The sequence below is a fragment of the Aotus nancymaae genome, unplaced genomic scaffold (assembly GCF_030222135.1).
Source record: "Aotus nancymaae isolate 86718 unplaced genomic scaffold, 86718_ANA_hifiasm-v0.15.2.pri h1tg000072l, whole genome shotgun sequence".
NCBI classification, from domain to species: domain Eukaryota; kingdom Metazoa; phylum Chordata; class Mammalia; order Primates; family Aotidae; genus Aotus; species Aotus nancymaae.
The window spans coordinates 7,906,535-7,932,420 of NW_026988487.1; the positions used below are offsets into that span (position 1 = coordinate 7,906,535).

General features: G+C 40.2%; 1 protein-coding gene across 3 annotated transcripts in view; it reads left to right on the forward strand.

Annotated features, from left to right (window-relative positions):
* The first annotated feature begins 9,106 nt into the window (after window positions 1-9,106).
* TOM1L1 (target of myb1 like 1 membrane trafficking protein) overlaps window positions 9,107-25,886 on the forward strand; it is a 58,414-nt gene continuing 41,634 nt past the window's right edge. For 2 of the 3 annotated variants that reach the window (XM_012463588.2, XM_021666790.2), the window contains exons 1-7: window positions 9,107-9,248; window positions 12,080-12,164; window positions 13,519-13,597; window positions 20,444-20,593; window positions 21,211-21,336; window positions 22,086-22,190; window positions 23,210-23,326. In XM_012463588.2, coding sequence (XP_012319011.1) covers window positions 9,191-9,248; window positions 12,080-12,164; window positions 13,519-13,597; window positions 20,444-20,593; window positions 21,211-21,336; window positions 22,086-22,190; window positions 23,210-23,326 — 720 coding nt within the window. In that variant the 5' untranslated portion in view covers window positions 9,107-9,190. The remainder of the gene's footprint in view (window positions 9,249-12,079; window positions 12,165-13,518; window positions 13,598-20,443; window positions 20,594-21,210; window positions 21,337-22,085; window positions 22,191-23,209; window positions 23,327-25,886) is intronic. The other variant, XM_012463592.2, reaches the window with a different exon arrangement.

The following is a 25,886-nucleotide window of genomic DNA, read 5'->3' on the forward strand; positions in this document are numbered from 1 at the left end:
AACGTGGCTGCCCAGCTAGGTCTTTGGGAGAATTTGATAAGTTAAACAAGGCTGCCCTCTCATGGTTAAAAAAAAAACTACCTGCATAAACAAACGTTGAGACCAGGGCACCCCATCGAAAAACCTGTGTAATACTTGTTATCTTTTTAAAGCAGATAATTTAAAGTATACTACAGTCAACTTCTAAGAAACAATGAATGATAAGTAACATTAGAAATGAAAAAGTATATTCAAAATTTTAAAACTTGCTCTAGATTGAATTATAACAACAAGAATTTATTATGGACTCTAGAATTTAAGTAGATGAAATAATTGCTCAACCTTGATGAGCCAATAATAAAAAATGAAACAAATAATTGCTTAATACATGGGATTTCTGTCTTAGGTGATTTATTTTAGACTTTAGTTGGCTTACACAACAGTAACACTGCTTCTGTTTACACATTAATTCATTGAGCAAATATCTACAGAGAACATACTAGAGAATCTCAACTATTCTAAGATGTATTTTCTTCCTCCATATTTTAAACATTTCTAATGGGGCCGGGCGTGGTGGCTCACACCTGTAATCCCAGCACTTTGGGAGGCCAAGATGGGCAGATCACCTGAGATCAGGAGTTCAAGACCAGCCTGGGCAACATGGCAAAATCCCGTCTCTACTAAAAATACACACACACAAAAATTAGCCAGGCATTGTGGCAGGTGCCTGCAATCCCTGCTACTCAGGATCCTGAGGCAGGAGAAGCACTTGAACCTGGAAGGCAGAGGTTACAGTGAGCTGAGATGGCACCACTGCAGTCCAGCCTAGGTGACAGAGAAAAACTCCGTCTCCAAAATAAAATAAAAACACTTCTAATGCATCTCACAACCTGTGGTATGTTTTAATCTCTATCAGCCAGGCAACAGCAGAAATGCATACACAGTTGTCATTGCATGGGCATATGCAATCTGCTTGTCATTTCTGGTGGCTCATGGGACACTGACACCCTTGATATTTCAGTTCCAAATCTATTTAAGGATCATTTTGGAAAGAAAAATGAGTCCTGTTTGTTGCCTGGAAAACCTTTCATTGATACTGTCTAGTAAGATCAAAAAAGCACCACCATCACAACTTAAAATGAGTGTCAACAGCTTAGAATAAAGTATTGGGAGACAATAGCAGTGCTCTCTAAAGAAACGCAGTATCACCAGTACTGATATGGCATAAAAGAGGACAGGGTGTGGAAAAACATATTGATGTCTCTGTCAAGGAGTTAGTTTGGAGAGTTGGATTCTGTATGGGAAGAAGAAATATCTTTGTTAATTAATTAATTATGAGACAGAGTTTTGCTCTTATCGCCTAGGCTGGAGTACCATGGCACAATCTCGACTCACTGCAACCTCTGCCTCCTGGGTACACATGATTCCCCTGCCTCAACCTCCCAAATAGCTGGGATTACAGGCGCCCACTACCATGCCTGGCTAATTTTTCTATTTTTAGTAGACATAGTGTTTCACCATGTCGGCCAGGCTGATCTTGATCTGGTGACCTCAGGTGATCCACACGCCTGAGCCTCCCAAAATGCTGGGATTACAGGTGTAGGCATCATGCTTGGCCATCTTTTAAAATTTTTTTTTCTTACGTTTTCTTTCTCATATATGTAAAAGAGTCATACAGGCAAAAAATCATGTCCAATAACTCTTAAAACAGTATTTAAATAAACACAAAATAAGAATTACAAGTAATAAGAAAGCAGTATCTCACAGTTTAACTGGAAGCTTTTTTTCCTTTTTTGTTGTCCCTAAAAAATAGTGCATCTTATCACAGAAAGAATTTTAAGTTTAATGAACTACAGAACGTACAAGGCGGTGTTGCAGTCACTGAATAGTGCAGTGATGAGCAACACAGAACTTTCGGTGTCTTCCCCAAGCCAGATAAGAAGACATCTATAAACATGCAAACAAATGAAGAAATGAAAACATTTCAATTAGCAGTAAATGCTATGAAGGCAATAACCCAGAATAAGAGGATAAAGAGAGGTGGGGAAGGCAAGAAGGCTTTAAATCAGCACTGTAGGTAGAATTAGGAGAAGTACAGGGGAGTTGCACATGACATCATAGTAGGTAGGAGAAGAAATGCATCCAAGGAGCAGGCAGAGGTCAAGAATGACAGTATTAGAAGAGAAAAGAAGGTAAGGTGAGAGGACTGTTCTTAATATTGGCAAGATGATGTCTTTTTTAAAGATATTATAGCTGGTCTAAAGTAGGTTATAGGACAAATGGACCATCAAATCTGTTCTTTTCGGGTAGGTATGCTTTAGGGCCTGAGGGAAACAGTCGGCCTGGAGGGCTGTGCCTGCAGCACAATATAGAATCACAAGGGTATGTTTTGTGGAGCGAGGGAGCAACATTAAGTCTTGTAAGGCAAGTAAACAAATAATTGCACAAAACAATTTCAGATTATAAACAGTGTTATAAAGGACATAACCAAGATGATATGATGGAAAATAAGGAAGAGAAGCCTACTTTAAGCTTTGGGCTTTAACAGTTATTGAACACCAAGGACATGCCAGGCATTTATTAAAAGCATTCAAATGTCACCTCATTTAATCTTGAGACCTACTTTTTGAGATATGTTCAATTAGTTCCATTGTTACAGATAAAGAAACTAAGGTTCTGAAAGAATGATTTGCCTGTCAAAGATCAACTAGTAAATGGTAGCTCTGGGATTTGAACCAAATTTGACATTGAAATGAAACGTGTTTCCCTTGGTGTACACCCCTTTTTTTCAAGGCTCTCCTGTAAAACAAACCTCAGAGCAGCTAGCCTTTCACAATCCCTGCCACAAAATCCCAGTTCATGGTCTCTTTTTAGAGCCCCATTCCTATGAGACCTTTTCAAAGTAAATTGATCACCAAGTTGCACATTATTCATAATATGCTAACAAAAAACAAATGTGTAATTATACTGATGCTAATAGATGCTGATAGGACTTTTTTTTTCCCAAAGAGCATCTTTAAGTAGTGGCTTTTAGGGAGACATTGCCAAACCTCCAAGGCCATTTTCTAATAATGGAAATTTTAGGCCACCTGGTAGATGGGAAGGGGAAATGATCTTGATAACTAGTTAATATTTACTGAGCTTTATTATATACCCAGATTCATTCTAAGTGCTATAAATACACTATCTTTTTATTTTTCAAAACAACCCTATGAATTCAAAATGATTTTTATCACCTGAGAACTGATTTGAGCCCAGTTAATCTGACTTGCAAACTAAAGCTAGGAACCCAAAGGAACACACAGGAATTAAATGACAAACCCCAAATGAGTTGTGTGCACTGATGATATTGTAAAACTCAGAAAGCTGGTTGCCCAGGTTTTGAAACTATTGACTCCTTTGGTTTATTTTCCAGATAAAACTCTGATTTTAAGCTTCACAGGAATCCACTGAGATGACAAATATAACCAACAGGTGCCCTTTAGTCCTCTCTTTCAATGGAGCTTCTTAATTGTACGGATAATGAGAGAAACCAATGAACCTTTCTTTTTGTGATTTAAAGATTAATGTTTGGAGAATGAATATGGTTTTAAACCAATCAACAAACTTCTATTTGGCATTGCTGCATAAGGAGAACTGGGCTTGTTGCTTCAGATACTCTCCAAGATCAGCAACAGATCCTTGCTGGTGGGGAAAGCAGGGGCTGGCAGCGTGATGCAATGGAAAAAGGCCTAAGCTTTTTTCCATTGCATGAGAAAAACCCAAATTCACCTCCGTATTCCGAGTGACTTTAGGCAAGTTAGTTCATGAAATAAGAATAATTATTTTAAAAAAAATAATTCTGAAGTTTATTGGAGATACCAAAGCACTTTGGACAGCGCTTGGCACAGAAAGAAGTCAACGACTGTTCCCTCTCTTCACTCTTTCTGTGCCTTGTCCTCTCTCATCTTGCATCTCTGAGTTCAGCCTAAAACCCATGAAAATGGAACAAAACAGTCCTGGGGTTGCGGTTGGGAGGAACCTTCTCATGTGAAGCTGATGGAGGGTTATCCTAAGAGCTGGAAAAGAAAGGCTGTTCTTTAATTTCCATAATCAGGAGTTGCAAAGATATAGTATATTAAGAAATAACTGCAAATATGCTAGGTGCAGTGGCTCAGGCCTATAACCCCTACACTTTGGGAGGCTATGAGGTAGGAGGATCCCTTGAGCTCAGGAGTTCAAGACCAGACTGGGCTACATAGTAAGAACTCATCTCATCTGTCTGTCTGTCTACCTATAAAATAAAAACTGGAAATAAAGTGAAGACATATCTATGTACATGTGGTTTTCAAAAACAATGGGCAAGACATTGGGCAAAATAAGGTCAATTTTAAGGAGAAATAATATGTCTTTAGATGCATGGGAACTTGGTTGTGTTCAGGAAAGCCTGAACTTCAATCTAGTTTCATCCCTAAACAGTATCAAGGCTTATGACATTGAGAATTTCTGGACTGGACAGAGTCCATAAAGAAGAAGCAAGGAGAAAGAGAGGTAAAGAAGAACATAGAGAAATCCAGAACAAACTGAAATGAAAGCTGGGGATAACTTCAAGATTTTCTATTTGGAAATTTATGATACCATTAGCCCATCCAGAGACCTTTAAAATTCTTTATGACCTTGAGGCATCCAACTAGTTGAATCAGAATTTCTGAGGTGGAACCTAAATATCATTACTCTTTATAGCAACCCAGGAATTTTTATGCATACAGCTGAGAATAACTGCTACAGTCAAAACAAGTAAGTAAGGTAGGATATTGAGATAATGGAGAAGGAGGATGAGTATAATTCTAGACATACCGAGTTCAAGTTTCAACAAGGCATCCAGGAGGGAATTGAGGTCTGGATCTCAGAAAGGACAGAGCAACTTAAGATTTTTGAGGAGTAATTCATTAGTATGTTCAATAAACATCCCTTATACTGAGCACAGTGTCTCATGCCTGTAATCCCAGCACTTTGGGAGGCTAAGGCAGGAGGACCACTTGAGGTCAGGAGCTCAAGAGCAGCCTGGCCAACATGGTGAAATACTGTCTCTAATAAAAATACAAAAATTAGCCAGACATGGTGGCCTGTGCCTGTAATCCCAGATACTTGGGAGGCTAAGGCAGGAGAATTGCTTGAACCTGGGAGGCGAAGGTTGCAGTGAGCTGAGACTGCACTACTGCACTCCAGCCTGGGCGACAAAGTCAGACCCTGTCTCAAAAAAAAAAAAAAAATTCCCTTAAGGTCTGTTGAGTGTCAGGATACCAAGTCCTACAAATAGATCCTTTTCCTTTGTAGGGCCTATATCTAGGAGGCAGGGAACAGATTTCTAAGCAAATGAGTGGTATAATGTGTTGTGGACTATAAGACAGAAATCTATACTGGGACAGGAAAGAAGAGTTCAATTCTTTTGAGAGTTGTCAGAAAAGACTTCATACAGAAGGGACAAGGAGAAGGTGAGATGAAAGAAATGCAGAAAGAGAAAAAGGCAGACCTCAGAAGCATGGAGAGACTTACTTAGGTCTAGCAGAATGGAGAGGAAAACAGAACCAAGTGAAGATCATTGAGAATTAGTAGTCAGAGAGAAAGAGAGAGAAAAAAGTAGGATAGAGAAGTGCCCTGAAAGGTAAAGCTGGCTAACAAGGAAGGGGCGATCACATGGATGGTGCAGAGGGTAAAAGAGGATGAGGTTGGTTATTAAAGCTGAAGATCACATAGCTATGAAAGTTAGTTTTTATAGTGCGTGAGTTAGGGGAGAGAGTAGGTAGTGTTTGGAACTAGACCCATGGAAAAAGAGAAGTATGAAAAAGCTAGAGGATACACAAGGGTTATAGGGAACACATTCAAATATGGGGAGGGTTATAGGGAACACATTCAAATATTAAATCAAGGAATACAGGAGGTGCCTGTAAGGGGCAGAGTTTTGGCTTCAAGGTTTTTGTGTTGCATTCTCCTAGTCTAGCTGAATGCCCCCAGGCTAGTCACTTCCTTTCTCTGGGTGTCACTGTTTTCACCTATAATAGGAATAGAGACTGTATAATTTCTGAGGTCACGTTCTGCTCTGACAATCTAATCGTTTTAGTGGTTATAAAAAGCATCAAATGAGAAGGCAAAAATCTCTTAGCTGCATGAAGCATGACGGTGGGTTATCTTTGTCTTCTATACAGGTGTACCTGCCAAGTTCAGTCACTTCATTCTACAGACACTGCCCCCTTAAACCCACTTCTTTCGAAATGTGAACTAGTGAAGGGCACGACCTACCATTTAGCGTTCTCTCCATGAGAGATGACATAGCACAGCTGTTCAAGTCACAGGTTCTAGAATTAGACAGTCCTTCCCTAGCAATGTGACTATGTAAAAATTATTTACTTTGTTTTTTTTTTCTTTTTTTTTTTTTTAATTGAGATGGAGTCTTACTCTGTCGCCCAGGCTGGAGTGCAGTGGCACAATCTCAGCTCACTGCAACCTCCACCTCACGGGTTCAAATGATTCTCCTCCCCAGTAGCTGGGATTACAGTTGGCCACTAACACACCCAGCTAATTTTTGTATTTTCACTAGAGACAAGGTTTCACCTTGTTGGTCAGGCTGATCTCAAACTTCTGACCTCAAGTGATCCACTTGCCTTGGCCTCCCAAAGTGCTGGGAGCTCTAGCACAGAAAATATTCGCTCTTGAACAAATACAGAAAAAAAGCAGGACCCTGTGACAGCAGAGTATATGACTTCCCCTATTCCTGTATTCTTCAAGAGGTCTTGTACTGAATCAAGCAGATCTTTTAAAAAAGTAAGATATCAGGTTCAAAAAACGGATTCACCTAGTGACAATAATATAGGCTTTAAAACTAGGCAGCCATGTCATGAGTCAAACTTTAGTCAAGTCTTTTATAAGCTTGATCTTTCTGAATCTCAGATTATATATTTGAAAAATGAGGTTAATTCTACTCATCTCCCAGGAATGTGAAGATTAAGATAGATTTCTAGTTGCAGACACTTAGCACATTTTAAATAATAAATGTTTACTAAGTGTTTATGGAATTCAAATTGTGGTAAGATTTTACTCCTGGTGTCATTTTACCCTTGTGAGATTCTGCTCCTTCTCTGACCTTAACTTAGCTGTGAATTCTATTGTCCCTGCTGCTAGACTATACTAACATTAATCACATTGATTTTCACCCCCAGAGAGAAGAGGGATCATGGAGAAAGGAACAGAGTACAGGAAGAGAAGGCTGCAACAACACCCTGGAGGGCACAGGGAGAGAGAAAAACTTCTGCCAGGCATTGCTAAGATGGAACACAGGTAGTACTCATCAGCCTTGGTTCTGTTCACCCAAGCATCAAGTCCAGAAGATACTCCTTGCTACTGCTTCTCCTCTTCTCAGTGCCTGAGTCCTGTAATGTAAGGAAATCAGACACAGGAAGAAGGAAAAGGGAGAAGGGAGGAAGGAGGAGGGAGGAGGGAGGAGGGAGGAGAAGAAAACCCACATAAAAGTATGTAAAAAATCTCTCTCTCTGGATGCTTGGTTCCTTCCTAGTTCTCATTGTCTGGTGGAATGAGAACTGACACCAACATTGGCCTAAGCTAAAATTGGCTTTCTTTTTCAGAGATCGTAGGTTGACTGTAGGTTGCAGAAAAGACAAAATATTTTGCTAGAGGCTGTAGCATGGAATACAGATTAGAGTGGTGATGTCACAAAAGAGATGTGTCAGCAGAGGCTGTAGTGATGACTAAGGAAGTTGATAAACAGCACTATTTGAAATAGCTTCTTGCCCTGAATAGGCAAGTGGAGAATATTAGTTACAGGTGGCACAAATCCGATTATGAGAAATATCATCACAACAAGAATCTCAGGTTTTGGCTCACTTCAGTCAGTCAAGAAAAATTATTAAATAATTGAGTTAGAGATAAATAATTAAATGTTAGCGCCTTGGAGTGCATGGCAATTGGTTTTGACCTCTATCTTAAAATTCACAAGACCACGGATGTAAGTCAAACCAGGTCCCCTTCGTCTCCATAGTCACCATCTCCAGGGCTAAAAACAGACTTGAAATGGGTGCCAGTTAGACTACAGGAAACAGAATCTACAAGCACAAGGAGCTCATCTATGGCTATCTGACATCGCCTGGGAATACCTCACTCTCTGGCAGGCTTCTGCTGGCTGGAGGTTGCTAACATCGCTAATCTGATATTAACTGAATGCAAAGGAATAGGAAATAAATTCTGGTTCTGAAAAGGCAGCCGGAAAGGTGTTGGGCTTCTCAAACTGGTACCTACATTCCAAAGCAGGTCTAAAGCGAAGCATACTACTTGCCAGAGGAAAAGGAAAGCCCCTCTCCCATTTTTAGAATCAGGCTGGAGGTGGGGTTAGAAACCAAGAGCTTGCCTGGCGGCGCCCTGTGGTCCCTGGAGGAAACAGGAGAAAGACAAAGAGGGCCTGCTCCTGAGAAGCTCTAAATTCGAAGCCTATCATTCCTCCTAGACAACACCTACAGCTTTAAAGGGCAGGGCGCACACCTCCCTGCCCGGATCTCTAGGGCGGAGCAGGTCGAGGGTAAATATTTCTAGAAAATTTAGTCAATGGCTAACTATTTATTTTGTGGGTACCAGACACCAACCTAATTGGTTTAAGTTCAAGAATCAGTTTAATTCTCACAATTCTGAGATTTGTGTTATTAACCTTCTATTATCTTTGGTTTACAAAGGGGAGCCAAAGAGGCGCACAGAGGAGTGGCACTCTGCCCAGCAAGCGGCGGGATCAGAGCCTGGGTCTCTAACTCCCAGGCTGGAGATCCCGGGCTGCCTGGCTCCACTTTTGCGTGGCAAAAAGCCCACCTGGGATCCGAGAAGGCGGCCGCGTCACACTCGCAGGCTCCGCACGCCCGCTGCTGCCCGCCTGTACCACCTGCAGCTGGCAGCGCCGCCTCCTCGCGGCTCTCTCAGGGCGCGCTACAGGTGCTCAGGGCGTCCCGAAGCCCCGCCCTCGCGTCCCTGCCCCTCGCTCGGCGCCCCGCGCCTCACGCTCGGCGCCTCACGCTCAGTGCCCGCGCCCCGCAGCGGCGGCGCAGGACGCACGGCCTCAGCCAGAGCCCGGGAAGCGCTCTCGAGAAGAGGAGGAGCCAAGGGTACCCAGCGGGTGGAGTCGGGAGCCTGAGAGCTGTGGAGGCGGATTTCCTGGACCCGGCCCCCTGGCGATACCATGGCGTTTGGCAAGAGTCACCGGGATCCCTACGCGACCTCCGTGGGCCACCTCATAGGTAAGGAGGCGCGGGGAGAGACGCCCAGGCAGGCAGGGGACCGTGGGATCCTTTCCTGCTTGATCCATTCTCAGCCTGCAGAGGACTGAGTTAGTCCAACTTGGGAGAAAATTCCTCCCCTCCCCCCGCAACTTTCCCAGGGCACCCGCATTCCAGCCTGGCCCCCTTTCGTCGTTTCCTTCTTGGCCAACTCACTCTAGCACCTCAGTCCTCAAAAATATACCTTCCTTTCGATGCCTCTTGGGGAGCGGAACCAAACAGGTGAACCGCGGGAGTCAGGCATGGAGTGTTTGGGCCTCCACAAGGAGACACCAGAAACTTCTCGGCCTGGGGAAAGTTTTTCCTAAAGGCACACTCCAGGGCACGGTATTGTTATGCCCGTTTTACAGATCAGAAGAGGAGGCTCTAGGAGACTAAGTGATGTGACCTTACTGTGAGGAGCAGGTCTCCCCAAACCAGTTTTCTCTAGCGCCAAGTTTATACAACCTGGATCGCTTTTCTGGGCAAACAGAGACAATGATACTTGGCATTGGATTGAAGAGGAGGGGAACAGAGGAGCCATCAAGGGCCACGGAGGTGTCTAGCAGGCCACTAGGGACTACACTGGCATCCACCTAAATGATTTCTCTCTCCTCTGGATGTACCGTGCATGATGTATGTAGAAGCCAATGATTGGGCTCTTACCAGCACCAGCTCACTGCTCCCTCTTTTCCCTGATTCCTTCCTTGGGAATTGGGTGAGGCACGATTGCATATTAATGCCAGGCAAAGTGTGATGATGTAAGAAACTTAGTGGGGTGATGAAATCGTGAGAACCTAGTAGTTGTAGTATAGAGGCCCAGATTTGGAAAATTTAGGTCACAGCCCAACTAACTGCTGTGACACTGAGCACACCACTTAAACATAACCTTAGTTTACACATTTTTTTTTTTGAGAGGTAGTCTCGCACTGCCCGGGCTAAAGTGCAGTGGCCCGATCTTGACTCACTGCAACCTCTGCTTCCCAGGTTCATGCAATTCTCTCACCTCAGCCTCCGGAGTAGCTGGTATTACAGGCGCCTGCCACCATGCCCGGCTAATTTTTGTATTTTTAGTAGAGACAGGTTTCACTATGTTGGCCTAGCTGGTCTCGAACTCCTGACCTTGTGATCCGCCCACTTAGGCCTCCCAAAGTGCTGGGATTCCAGGCATGAGCCACCGCACTTGGCCAGTTTACACATCTTTATAAGATGGTCAGAATAGCTACCATTGAGGAGATGCTTTCCCTTAATGGCTGTACTTCGTTGGATATTAGAATGAACCCTGAGCAGAAATGGGTTCAGACCTATCACAGGCCGAAGAAATTTCAGCAGTTCATCTACTTAATTTTTTAATTCCGTAAACATGGATTAACTGTCAGCTACGCGCCTGGACCTAGATCACGCACTGGTGAGGCCAATGTAAGAGGTGGTCTCAAACCTGAGGGAACTCACTTTCTTGTAGGGAGTATGGGCACTGTTTTGTGCTGCACCTTTGCAATGCAAGAAAATGCAGAACACACAAAACTTACAAAAAGGGGGAAATAAATTTTTTTGTGGCTTTGAAGGGTGAATGGGAGTTTTCTAGAAAGATAAGAAGATTGGGAGGAAGAGCGAGGAATGGAGAGGAAACATCTGGCAGACTGAACAACAGATACTTAACAGCACAAGATTGGTCAGCTTTGTTTATTTGGAGCCAAATTCAAGTGGTTCTTTTCCTTGATTGAAAGCAAGCTAAGCTTTGGGGTTCCCCCAGACAAGTCCTTATTCTTTCTTCCCCTTCTCTAGCCTTTTTGTTTTTTCTCCATTTCCCCTAGAACCCTGTGTTTTCATGCTTAGGGATCTTGTCCTTTCTCTTAGGAAGATGGTAGCACATTCACAGTGAGTGTTCCATTACCCTTTCCAGTAACATCTTGTATTCTTAAAGGGGCTGTCTGGAGAAGGAAAGATGCCATATTATCTAATGATAGGATTCCAAGTGCAGAAGCATTCTGGTCAGCCTGGTCCAGCTGTGGTTAGTTTAGATGCTTATTATTATTAGTCCAGATAGTTATTCAGTGCCAGTTTGAAATAATTAAGACTGATAGTAAAAGTGTATGTAATGGAGGTTTTTACATAGTTAAGCAGTGTCTTTGCAAGTATTGGTTGAAGTTATAATAACTGGTAAAATTAGAAGAAATCGTGAGATTAAGATGATAGGAGAATAATGTATTACTTTTATTTGGAGTTGTGCCAATGTTTTGGCTCCTAAGACCAGTGGATTACTTCTCTCCTTTAAAAGTTCTTTCCTCCTGTCCCCAGAGAATAAATTATTTTTTAAAAAAACAAACAGTGGGATCAAACAATCTAGATTTGAACGCCAGTTCTACTTTATACTGTCTGTATAACTTTGGTAACTTCCTAACCTCTCTGAACTTCTATCTCATCATCTCTAACAGTAGGTTAAATGAGATTGCATATGATAAAATACTTAGCACTTTGCAGTTCACCTTGTAGGTAGCTGCTCACTAAGCCCAGTTCCCTTCTCTGAAAGCCAGGCAGTCAGAGATTTAGCTGGCCTGTTCTGGGCCTGTGGCCAGGTGTTATGCTTGCAGTCTTTATTAATAGGTCACTCGTTATTGTTGCTGCAGCAGCGCTCTGAACTTGGGTTCTGATTGATTCCTGAATTTCTGAGAGCTGTTCCAGAAAAAATCATGTTGCCCTTTGGCAATATAAACTTAATGGCACTTGCTAGTGCAGCCTAGGCAGATTATTTCAAGAATACCAGACATTTTTTATTCTGTTGTAGCTCAGACTCAACAGCTTTTTCTTGGCAGAAAAGGCTACATTTGCTGGAGTTCAGACTGAAGATTGGGGCCAATTCATGAACATCTGTGACATAATTAACACCACGCAGGATGGGTGAGTACAGCCTATTTTCCATGTATTTGCCTCTGATAAAAAGCAACAGAACTACAGCACGTTTTCTCTTGCAAATGTTTCAGTTTTCTTGTTGCAAGAGTGTTTTCATCATCCATTAGGTGCCCTCTACCTTTTGAAGACTTGTCAGGTTGAAATATTGGGGCAGCTGCTTGCTTCAACATGTGGAGGGAGTATCCATAAATCCACTATAATTTTTCTCCTCTTGACAGTTTCTTTAATAGTTTCAAATTTTGTCAGTGTGAAACTCAAATTCCTTCTGTTTAAAAGTTTGAAAAAAAGAGACTGTTTCCTTCTTTAGGAATAGCTCAAGCTTCCATTGTCAGTTTTTGATGAAACTGTCAAGTATTATCAAGAAGCTGGTTGACTCCTGGTGGTAAACTATTTTTGGGCAGTTGTCTTTAGTAACCAGGAAACAATCTTGCAGTCTTTTTTCCTCCCTGTCACAGGACAGTTTTTTTTCCCTTCTAAATGTCAACTCACCCATGTTTAAACTGTATTCTTATAGCATGTGCTATCTTTTGTTCTACTTCTTAAACTTTAGAGAATTGAAGTTATAAGAAAAAAGTCATAAGAAGAGCAAACTGGTTTGCATTTAGTCAATTACAAGGTATTATAAGGAATACAATTCTGGTAATATTCTAGTGCATATTAAAATGATAACTGACAGTAAAAGAGATTTAGTCTAGCTTATGTTGATAAAGAAAACATCAAACTTAATTATTGATCATAAATAAATGAAAAGTGCTTTGGTTAGCATTTTTAAGTGTTTACGGTTTTTTCCCTATAATCCAATTTACCATGTTTACTAATTCATTGATGATACAAAAAGAGAATCTTAAAGAACATTTGGACCCTTCTAACAGTTCTTTCTTTACAACATAAAATTGTGGTAATTATTGGTAGCTGACCTAGTTTGTTGTAATTCCTCTTACATCCCCTTGTCTATGAGGTGCTCAGGAAATACTAATCATTTTAATGAAAATGGTAGCTTTCATTGTTTTAGAAGTTGCATTTCCTATAAATTGGTTCTGTGCATTGATAGAGGGATACAGGAATGAGCACATTTCATGGGTAGTACTTTATAGGTAATAGTCTTGTACAAAAATATTTTATTTAATTTTCATAAAGGGGTTGGTGGTATTGTCTGCCTGTATGCATGAAGAAATTTAGTTTCAAGAAGTTAAGTCATTGGATTAGGGTCCCACAGTAGAACCAAGGCATTGGTTTTCTGCTCCTTAGCCATTCCTCTCTCCAAATGCATGTTGCTTTTTAGAGAGACTTCTTGTTTTCAGCAATGCCTAAATTGGTGATTTCAGTCTATTTGTTGCCATAGGCCAAAAGATGCAGTGAAAGCTTTGAAGAAAAGGATTTCCAAAAACTACAATCATAAAGAAATTCAACTTACCTTGTCAGTAAGTACTTTAATTTTATAATTAAAACTCTTGGATTTCTCAAGCAGTAGTTACATTTTTAATCCTGGGTAAAAAATAAGAAAAGCAAGTATTCTGAGAAAACTAATAGGTTAGCTAAGAGTTGTGTACAGTATGAGTTAAAACTTTTAATTTATGAGAATTGTAGAACAAAGAAAGTTTAGTTGTTTGTAATAGCATTTAATTTCATGAAAACAGCTGGTTCCTGAAAAATAAATTTTTCTTGGTCAGGAGATAGGAAATTTGTGGTTAACATGTATTATGCATGGTGAACTGATCAAGAAGTTTGTGTATTGGCTGGGTGTGGTGGCTAACGCCTATAATCCCAGCACTTTGGGAGGTGGAGGCTTGCTTGAGCCCAGGAGTTTGAGAACAGCCTGGGTAAGATGGTGAGACCCCATCTCTACAAAATATTCAAAAATTAGTCAGGTATGGTGGCCTGCATCTGTATTGCCAGCCACTTAGGAGTCTGAGGCAGGACAATCACTTGAGCCCAGGAATTCAAGATGGCAGTGAGCTATGATCATGCCACTGCAAGTCAGCCTGAGTGACAAAGAGAAACCTCAAATCTTAAAAAAAAAAGTTTATGGCTGGGCACGGTGGCTCACACTTGTAATCCTAGCACTTTGGGAGGCTGAGGCAGGTGGATCGCCTGAGGTCAGGAGTTCAAGACCAGCCTGACCACTGGCCATCTCTATTAAAAATACAAAAATTAGCTGGGTGTGGTGGTATGCCTATAGTCCCAGCTACTCAGGAGACTGAGACAGGAGACTTGCTTGAACCTGGGATGCCGAGGTTGCACACTGCACTCCAGCCTGAGCAACAGAGCAAGACTCCCTCTCAAAAAAAAAAGTTTGTGCATGTATTAATTAACCATAAGTGAAGATGATGAGAATCGAAATATTGAAAAATACCTCCCTGTTAGCCTTCTACCTCACTTGAACAGCTTTGTGGAATCCTGAGATGCTCTCGACTCATTAAATTCCAACCAAGTTCTGCTGCATGGCATGATTTGGAGAATGTTCTATGTTGGTTTAAGCAATTCTCCTGTGTGTTGTATTGTCTGTGATTTAAGTGTGGACTCTTATTTGATGTGTTCCCATTTTCCCACCATCCTTGGCCATATGACCTCTTCAGTCACGCTGGTGAGTTGTCCTTTTTACTTTAGTATGTGTTGCAAGCCCTGCCTGCTGCCTGAGAGTGAGCTGTGTGGCTTTCTGATTTCTTCTGCACGCCTTTGTTTATCTCAGCCCAGCCCAAGATTGTGCATGGTCACGCACTAATCAGCCAGCATCACACTGCCTTAGGTGCATTAGAGTCTTTATCAAAAGGACTTTGAGGCATATGTGAGCATAGCTCCTGGTTTCTAGTTACATGTAGAAGAAAATGCACATCTTTCATAGGCTCACTGAATGAGCAGAAATACAATGAACAGTCTTCATCTTCATGATTTTATCATTAAAGAAACCCTTCACGTTGGGATCTGAATATAGTTTTAGAGGCATTTTCCTCCTTCACCTTTTTTTGACCTCTCACTTGTCCTTAACTCTTGAAGGTCACAGAATGGAGGAGACTGTGGAGAGAGGAGTGCGGCACTTCTGTAGAAATCCCAGAACAATGGGTCACTGATAGAAATGCCTGGCACCTGACTGATGCTCTCGACAACCCTGTGAAGTAGTTATATTATTAACTCCATTTCACAGAGGAAGAAATTGAGACTAAGAGAAACTGATTTCTTTCCAAGATGAAAATGGCTATTACATAGCATAGGCAAGATTTGATCCCAGTCCTCAGATTCTAAATTCCATGCCCTTGCCTCATACCACTTTGTTTCTTAGAACGAATCAAGCCTCTTAAAAGAGCAGGCTACTGTGATTCCTTTGTGTCTTTAGTTTCTTCTTGTGTAGTGCAGGGCCGGCTATAGCAGGTGTTGACTGGATTAATGGACCCTACCCCCATACACACACCTAAACAGAAGACTCAAGGGTTGATGGAAGGTACTGTAGAACCAGAGTAGAGAGATGGGTAGATGTGCCCTCATCTAGCATATCTCAAGGATCCCAAAGGTAAGGAGATTTAGTAAGGAAGAGAAGGGTAGAAGATGAATTTATGCCCCCTTCTCTATTTCAGCATGGGGTATTACTATTTTGCTTTTTATAGGTATTCACCATTCATAACAGTTTGCCGCTTTCTCTATTTTGCCCAGCCTGTTTGATGTTTCTGTGCTTGTTTCTTAATCCTACCTCCATATCTTCTTCCATCATGGTTCCTTCCCATCACAATGGACCAGGGACCCTCCTTGGGGAAGTTGGGTTATTCCAAAGTGTTGTGCCTCTGGTCTTGTTTCTCTTTGGGCTTCCGCTCTTGCTCTTCCTTCTCATCACGTAGTAATCTCTCAAGCCTGATACCAACTAGCTTCCTGTTCCCATTATCTGTTCCACCTCAGATCTTTAGCTCCCTTACCTCATGGTTTCTGTCCAGTGTGTGAGAACAAGGGAGTCTAAAGCCTGTGCCTAAGAACAGGCAAGAGTCACAAGTCAGAGGTCTGAAAACACCTTCATCCTTGGGATCACAGTGCATTGAAGTTGGGGAAAACACTTGGCTTTTCCTTTAGATAGGATTTTCTTTAAATGGGGCTTTGACTCTTCATATCTTCATACTGATTTCCCCAAGTTGTATATTTAATGGCCCAGTCACCTCACCTCAGACTACTCACTGCATTATAGAGGTGTGCTTAAAGCCTCAGGACTGACTTTAGTAGTCACGTAAGCCAAATTTAATTATGAGGGAAATTAGTCACAGAAGGAGTTGCCTATGTCTGTCAAAAGCAATTATAAGTTTACCAGTAAACTCTCTAAAAAGTATTCCTCATATATGACATTTTTATTTTATTAACGTAAAGTGATGAGAGCCTGTCAAATTCAATTATAAATATTCTTTATGTTATCTGTCATGTTGAGTTCTCCATGGATGTGTTAGCCTTGATTAGGCCTTTGATGGAATCTGACTGTACTATAATTTCCTACCATCGGTCAGTAGAGCATTTTTGTTTTGTGTTTCAGCAGAATTTTGTTCCAGGCTTTATTACTCTGAGCCAGAGAGTATTCTGTTTTTGAATGAGTCAATTGTGATAAATCTCAGCAGGAGGCTACTATTATTGTCAAATGGAAAGTGGTTGAACAGGTTCCTGACAATCAATTAGTTAATAGGCCTCTGTGGAGTGCTCCCTAAGCAGGGAACTTCAGGGGTTTTATAAGATGTGTAAAATGTGGATGAAAATAATAATGAAGAAAAAGCTTGGTTTATTCTCCTTTGGCAAATTTACCAATGAAACAAAATATCAGGCCGGGCGCATTGACTTACGCCTGTAATCCTAGCACTTTGGGAGGCTGAGGCGGGTGGATCACTTGAGGTCGGGCATTTGAGACCAGCCTGGGCAACATATGAAACCCTGTCTCTACTGAAAATAGAAAAATTAGCCGGGCATGGCAGCAGGCTCCTGTAATCCCAGCTACTCAAGAGGCTGAGGCAGGAAAATTGCTTGAACCCGGAAGACGGAGGTTGCAGAGAGCCTAGCTTGTGCCACTGCACTCTATCCTGGGTGTAGGCGCTATTCATGGCCCAGAAACCTGGTTGTCATCACTCTGCCCGGGTGGTTTCGAAATTTACAGTAAGAAACCTGTCAACTACCTCTTTTTCTTCCAGCCCTCTCTGAAAACGCTTACATCAGTTAATCATCACATTTACTCCTACTAGGAAATTCTCCATGGAAGGTGATCTAAATAGTTGCCATGTATTGAGGTCCTGCTTTGTGGCAGGCTCTTTGTTATGTTTCATTTGGGCCTTACAACAAGTCTCTAGAGGGAGAGATTATGTCCATTTTGCAGACAAGGACACTGAGGCTTAGGATAAATTATTTATCCAGCCAAGCCCAAGAGATCAGTGAAGCCTGGCGTCACCCACTTTAGTCTCTCTTGGTTCCTTGGCTCCTGGGTTTTCAGTCCCACCACAGATTATGGATTCTTATTTGTCTTATTTCCAAAGATAGGTTATCTGAATACATTTGCACCAAAATCCAATTTCAGAATATGTGAAAACAACATATTTAATTTTTCCAATTTGCCACAGTAGGTTTTATTACTTATCTGAGTGAGTTGCAGGGTGAAAGAGGTCCTGGTGACATAATAGAGGAGATTATGTAGAAGTAATTAGTCCTGACATTCTTGATTCTAATGGGAAAACACAAAAGGCATGATTGCTGATCTCCAGATGTTCACATTTTCAGCATTTCATCGTGATTCTTTGATTTTGTGCATGTACCTCCTGGGAGTGTTACCCATTATCTTAAAATCTTGTACCAAAGATAAAAATTTGTGAGGGCCAGGCTCGGTGGCTCATGCCTGTAATCCCAGCACTTTAGGAGGCTGGGGCGGGCAGATCACTTGAGGCTAGGAGTTCGAGACCAGCTTGGCCAACATGGCGAAACCCCATCTCTACTAAAAATACAAAAATTAGCTGGGCATGGTGGTGCATACCTGTAATCCTGGCTACTTAGGAGACTGTGGCTTGAGAATCACCTGACCCCAGTGCAGTAAGCTGAGATGGCACCACTGCACTCTAACCTAGGTGACACAGTGAAACCCTGTCTCAAAAAAAAAAAAAAATTGGTTTGCAAATTATTTAGCAAGAAATACACCTAGGGAGAGTGAGACTTGGAGGCTAGGTATTTGCCTAAGACTGCACAACTAGTTAGGTGAAGTATTTCTATAAACTCCCACTGAGCTAGAGGCACTTTTCCTTTCAGCATTCCAGCCATTAAAAGCTCATTACAATCATCCATCAAGCTAAATAGCATATTATTCAACTTTCTAACTCTGTCTCACCAACCCGTATTAGTATAGATTCATCTTAACATGTTTTGGAGTTTGTTTTTATTTTCCTTTGCCTTCAAAGTTTTCCCTGTGTGTCATACAGCTGCTTGTGCTCAGCTTCTGTATTTTCTGATTGCTTTCTTGGTCACATTGCCTTAAAACTATAGCTTTTATACCTGCTGCTCCTTTGTGTATTGCTATTAAAGAGACTGAAAATGCAAAGCATGGCATGAAATCCATTTTCAGGGCTTCTATTCGGCAAAGATGATTATCCTGGTCATGTTATGGTTTCTACGACCTTTCTAATTTGAGGTGGTAGCATGGAAACTAGCGATTTAATTTTGCTTCTAGATTACTTTTAGAAATCTACTTTCTGCATGCAGTTCTTCAGTATCAGCTCATTCTTTCTTAGTCGTTTCTGTTCATGTTGCTTTATTGAAAATGTGTTTTTCAAGGGAGCTGATGTTCCTCAGTCCATATCCTTAACTGTGTAGCACCCCATCCTCCAGGAAACTTTTCTTTTGACTTTACCAAAGGAGTGCCTTAAGTACTCCTGATTTTGTGCTTCATTTTCTGTCAGTTACTCTTTGATTGCCTTCCTTGGATTTGCTTTGGTCCGTATAGTACGTGAACCACCATGTTCCAGCCATTCCTCCTCTCTGTTCATTGTAGGCAGCCTTGATGACTTTCCACTCTCTTGAACTGTAACTGGGTGTGTCCAGCTCACTGCTTAACAAACATCCACTTAAATGTCCCTTATCTTTTAAACTCAAAATATCTAAATTTCAGCCCGTCATTTTCACCCCTAGATCAGTCATACCACCCCCTCTTCCAAATTTCCATCACAGGGGTCCTCAATCTCATAGAATGACAATCACTTAACTTTCAGTCATCTTCCATTTTTGACAAGCACTGTCATTCAAAGTTCTTTCTTCATAATTCTGTCCTGACTTCTTTTCTTGTACCCACATCATCTTAGTTTAGGCCTTTTCTGTATTATGCCTGTACTAGTGGGTTGCTACTGGATCTTTTTATTATTTCAGGTTTCTTCTCCCTCCACTTGCCTTTGCAGAGTGCTGCCTGACAACCTATTCAGAATATTACTTTACACACATTAAGCTTTTCCTCAAGTTCAGGTTAAAGATGTGATGGTGACAAACTAATAGAGACCCTCCATAACTTCTTATGCCTTCAACATAATGTCCACACTCTTTGCACTGCCGCACAAACTTCTCTACAGACTGGGTGGACTTCATCCACGCTATCTTGCCAATGTCCCCAATTTACCTATATCAAGATACCTCTACTAGAGACAGACCAGAGTGCTTATCTCCCTCTTCGTAACCTACACACTTTCCCACATTTATATATTTTTCATACCATTACTCTGTCTAGACTATAGTTCTATACTCATTTTTACTGTTCTTAGCCATTTGCAAAGCCCAGCTTCCAATCAGCCTTTTCCAAAAGTCTTGTAAGAACACCTGGCCCTAAATAATTACTCTTTTCTATAAGGGTCTATGGCTAGGGTGACTGTCTAATTTATCATCCAAACCAGGGCATTTTTGAAAGTGAAAGGGTGTATCATCATTAATAAACAGGACATTGGGAATATACCTGTGCTACCCTGGGTAAACTGGGACAGATACTATCCCATGCACAGCTCATGTTTGGCCTGCACTTCTCTTCAGCATTTAGCATTTAGTATTCTGTATTGTTGTTAACGCCCTTCTGGATGTGCTGGGACTCCTTAAAAAGTCTGTCCTCTAGACTGTTACATTATGCTCATACTTCCACGTATCCCCAGAACCTAACATTTTTCCATATATTTTAGTAGATACTAAATTATGTTTGTTAATTAGGATGCTGGTGGAAATCATTTAGCAGTTTTTCCCTTAACATTTTTAGGAGGTGGTTTTGCCGGATAAATATAATGTTTAATTTTTCTCTAATTTAGCTTATTGACATGTGCGTGCAGAACTGTGGTCCAAGTTTCCAGTCTCTGATTGTGAAGAAGGAATTTGTTAAAGAGAATTTAGTTAAGCTGCTGAATCCCAGATACAACTTGCCATTAGACATTCAGAATAGAATCTTGAATTTCATTAAGGTAAGTCTGTTGTATAACTCATGGGATGGAAAATTTCTAAGTTTAGGGATTAAATAGCATACCTCCTGATTGTTTCATTTATCTTTTTTAAGTCTAGGATTGAGCCAGAAAAGCATTTTTGCTATTTTAGTGTCTATGTAATAATAATTTGTTGGCATTGAGGGATGCCCTTTTTCTGAAGAATTTGTAGTCATTTCCCTACTTTCCTCTCAATTTCTCTTTTATCTATGTCAACTAGGAAAGACAATGATGTGTATGTTCATTTTGCAGATAGTGAAACTGTTCCAGATAACCAACAAGTTCAAGGTTACTTGGAAAAGAGCTACTGATGTTGTTTTGGAATCTTTGGATTCATAGCAGCAAAAAACAATTGATAGTATATATCCTAGGGTTTCTTCAAGATTTTGAGGCGTGGAAGTCTGATTTAAAATATTTTATATTTTCCTATGAAAATTTTCCTTTGAAAATGAGCATTTTGCCCATGGCATTCAAAAATAGCTTTCTGTTTCTGAGTGAGGTACATAATTATTGATCTCTCATTTTCTATCAGGAGCTTAAAAATTGTGTTTTGATTTTGTTGCTGTTTTAACTCTGGAACTTTTCATCTCTTAATTCAGACTTGGTCACAGGGTTTCCCAGGAGGTGTGGATGTAAGTGAAGTGAAAGAAGTATACCTCGACCTGCTTAAAAAAGGTGTTCAGTTTCCTCCCTCAGAAGCAGAGGCTGAAACAGCAAGACAGGAGGTAGGAGACCTTTCTTTGGCCCATGGAGAGTATAATAGCATATCATTTGGGTCTTTTCTCATTGCAGGAGACAACCCTAACTCTACCCAGCTTAAGCAAAAAGGTGAACTTACTAGAATATTGCAATATCTCATAGAATAACGGAAACTTGGGATTTTGTTAAAGTGTGATTTGGGGTATAATCCGAAAGCTTGTTTGACATGCTCCACCCTAGATAATCAGAACCTCCCTTTTAGAAGATTTCCAGGTGTTTTCTTTGCACATTAATATTGAGAAGCACTGGCCTAGAACCTTGAGTTACCTCTCCACCTAAGGTTGGAGATGAGGCATTGACCCAGAGAGGGTCATCGATGGAGAAGGAGATGCCTTATCAGCTGTGGCTTAAAAAGACTTAACATGAATTAAGCTACCATTTGTTTTTAAGAACCCAAAGAGAAAGCATCAGTAATCTCACATGGCAGTTTATCACTTAGACCCTTGTTAAAAACCAAGGGCATTTTATTAAATTGTAAATGATAATCCTAATAGCAGCCACCTTTTGCTGAATACCTTCTTTATTATGGGCATCTCATTTGCTTAGTGTGCTTCACAAAATGCTGACGGGTTGTGTAGTTGATTATTTACTCTGGGAAGATAACCCGTACATAGGACTTTGTTTAAGAATGCTTAAGTTAGCTCAATGGAAAAAACTTCGCATTGGGTGGCTATGTTAATTCACATAATAATATTACCATATTTCATACTCATAGACTGCTCAACTTTCATCAAATCCACCAACATCTGTCCCTACTGCACCAGCTCTTTCTTCTGTAATTGCTCCGAAGAACTCGACTATTACATTGGTCCCAGAACAGGTAACAACAGCCATCACTGTATATATTGATGTCTTTTCCTGATTCGTAAGCACCTTATATATAGTTTGTCTTTTCTGATTAACAGCATTGAGATGTAGGTACACTCATTTTACAGAGGAAGAGACTGCGGCTTAGTAATACTATGTGACTTATCACAGTTAAGTTCCAGAAAGAATTAATACCATGGATTCTGTCTCCTTCCAAAGCCCAACTTTGTAAGAGCTGTGTTTGCCTAGTGACTTTCATAGCTTTGTGGAGCCTTGATTGTGGACTGGATCTAGTGTCCGTCAGCCAATTCCTGTTACTTCTAGTAGGACTGTCACATATTTCAGAGAGTTTAGTAAATGGTAGTCTTATTACTTGTATTTATTATGCCAACTGAATTCCATTTACTTCTTTGTGTATATCAGTTTATCCAAGGTACAGATAAACAATTATTATATGAAGCTCATTTCTGTCCTGCTGTAAAGGAACTATAATTGAAGACTTTGTATTATTATTCTCTTTTTCTTATATAAAAATTCACATAATTCCTCTTAGAATTTAATACAGGATAAAAGAGTGTTTCTTTATTTTTTCTTCTTTATTACCATGTGAAATAGATAAATTTAATTTGTTTTTCTTTTATCCTGTTGGTTGCCAAGAAATGCAGGATAACTTTTGCCAAAGTTTTGTCCAGGTTTCTGGTACCTTATTCTGCTAGGTACCTAGTACTTCTCCCTTCTCCATATTGAGTTTTAATATTTTTATTTTCCTTCATTTTAAAAATTCCTAAAGCATATTTTGGGGTTCATTACAAGAGATCTCAAGTCCTTTTAAAAAGTGCCGACATATACATTTGTAAAATAACTGTATGTATATTTATATGAAATTAAATTTAAGTTTGAAAATATTAAAGTTTACAAAAGCATTTTTTCTTCCAGCAAATGTCCCATCGGGGCAGGAAACAGGTAGTTATTTTTTGTGTGTCCCACTTCTTTGTGTGTCCCACTGACTGGTGACTGTGTTGCTCTCTACAGATTGGAAAATTGCACAGTGAATTGGATATGGTGAAAATGAATGTGCGAGTGATGTCCGCCATATTGATGGAGAATACTCCTGGGTCTGAAAACCATGAAGACATAGAGCTTCTGCAGGTGTTGTACGATTTCAGGGACAATCAGTCAAAGTGTCTCTTAAAGTTATTCTCTAAACTTTGAGCTTTGGAGATGGAAGCACCTTAATATTGTCTAGTACATCCTCCTATATCCTGATTTCAACTGATTTCTAAACTTAACAAAAAGATCCAAGAATGACCTTATCAGAGATGCAATAGTAACTTAGACATGGTCCTTAACCTCTTGTAACAAATAATTTATTATAAATTATAACCTTGGTCATGTACATTCCAGTCTCTAGTTGTTTTAAGTATGTAAAAGTTGCCTCTATTTTCATCCATTCAACAAACATTGGGTAACTGTGATATAGGAAGGGATATAGAAATGAGAAGGAGGCTGTTCTAGTCCTTAAGAATTTATACCTAATGAGCAAGATTGGTTTGTAAACAATAAACATAATGAAGTATTATAGATGCTGTAATATAAATTTGTTTGGGATTATGGGTGGGGAGAAAGAGAGATGTAAGATTTTAGGAAAGGTTTAGATTGAGGCAATACTCAGCCATAGAGGAACAAGTAGACAGGGCATTTGGACCTGCATGAGTAGTTCTACAGCCCTCCTATGCCTTCTGCTAATGTCTGTGTATACATATACTTTATTTTTCTCTCTACTGGTTTGTTCTTCTAATTATTTAAAATTTTAAAACTTATTAATTTTAGAAACAGTTAGAAAATCAGTTTCTAGTTTCTAAGTCCCTTTTTGCCAAGTCTTAAAGCTTAAGATATTTTTACTTTTCTCACATTCCCACTCCCCTCTTCTCATGTTGGTGTTATTTTTCCTTTAACTTCTTAGATTGTTAGTAAATAACATTTTTCTTGCTCATTTCTTATTTGGGAAACAAAAAAATTACAAAATTTTTCCCAACAATGTTGCTTAAATATCACTGCTCTGGCGAATAGCTTGTTTTTTCCTTTCTGAAGTAAATCCATGTTGGTAAACTTCAGTGCAAACTTTGAGTGCTTTCATATCCAAAAATGTCCTTTGATTGTCATGTTAAATGCAAGTTAGTTTAGCTAGATACAAAATTCTAGGCACAAAATTCTTTTTCTTCAGGCCTTTGAAGATACTGCTTCATTGCTCTCTTATACCCACTAATGCTGATAGAAGTATTTTATTATTCTGAATATATTTAATAATCCTGAATGTGCCGAGCCCTAAAAATAATACCCTATGTCTCTGTTCAAATCCTTTCCACCATTCTTTCTATTCTCTTCTTATGGAACTTTTTAAGGATGATGAAACTTCCAGTTGGACTCATCTCTCTCTTAACATTTCTTTTGTACTTTTCATCTCTTCATTCTAAGTTCTGAAATAATTTCTCTGTTTAATGTATATCTCTAAATCTTGTACATCAGGTTGCTTATTCACTCCTTCTAATGTTTCAACAATTTCTTTTTATTTAAAAATATATACTTTAAAAAATTTGCTGTATACAAATATGTATATAATTTTAAAATATTTTTACAATATGTTGTGTTTTTTTTTTTTTTTTTTTTTTTTTTTTGAGACAGAGTCTTGCTCTGTCACCAGGCTGGAGTGCAGTGGCACGATCCCGGCTCACTACAACTTTCATTTTCCAGTTTTAAGCAATTCTCCTGCCTCAGCCTCCCGAGTAGCTGGGACTGGTTCTTTCATTACATGGTTCTACTTTTCTTTTATATCTTTCCAAGGATAATAACTATATTTAACACTGCTTTTTTGTTTGTTCTGTGGCCTCTCCTTTGTAATTTTTTTTGTTCATCTTTTTAATTTGCATTTCTCCAGTGTTCATCGGAATTGCTGACAGTGAGCTCATTTTTATGAGACTGTCTGTCAGCTGGTTTGCATTCTCTGCTGACTCAGCTTACTCATGCTGAAGGGAGGATGTAATTGCTACAGCTGTGCTTGATAATGTTTTCAGAGTATGGTATATCAACATGGGATGATGCTGTTTGGGATACATTTATGGCTAGTCTTCTGAATGCTACCAGCACCTAGAAATAATGCCCTATCTCTCTGTTCCAATCATTGTTTCCATATGGAAACATTACTCCTCTCTCAGCTATCTGGTCTCAGATGAGGAAAGGGGCATGAGCAGGGGTTGTTTTGCCTGGTTATTTTACTTACGTACCTCAATCGATCTATCTGTTAGAGCCTCTTTTGCCAGCATGTTCTTGGCTTCTGGCTTTTAGGCATGGAGCACCCTTCATATTCCTTCCATGTTTTAGGCAGTACTCATTATGGGCAGCCTTGAATGTCCTGAATTGCAATTTCCTCTAATTTAAGTTACCAAACTGTGGCCTATGGGCCAAATCTGGGCCTTGCTCTCTTTTGTGCTGTCTCCAGGTTCAGAAGTGTTTTTTAAGGGGTTGTTTAAAAAATAATAAAAACAGGCTGGGCCTAGTGGCTCATACCTGTAATCCCAGCACTTTAGGAGACTAAGGCAAGTGGATCACCTGAGGTCAAGAGTTTGAGACCAGCCTGGCCAACATGGTGAAACCCCACTTCTACTAAAAATACAAAAATTAGCCAGGCATGGTGGCACACGCCTGTAATCCC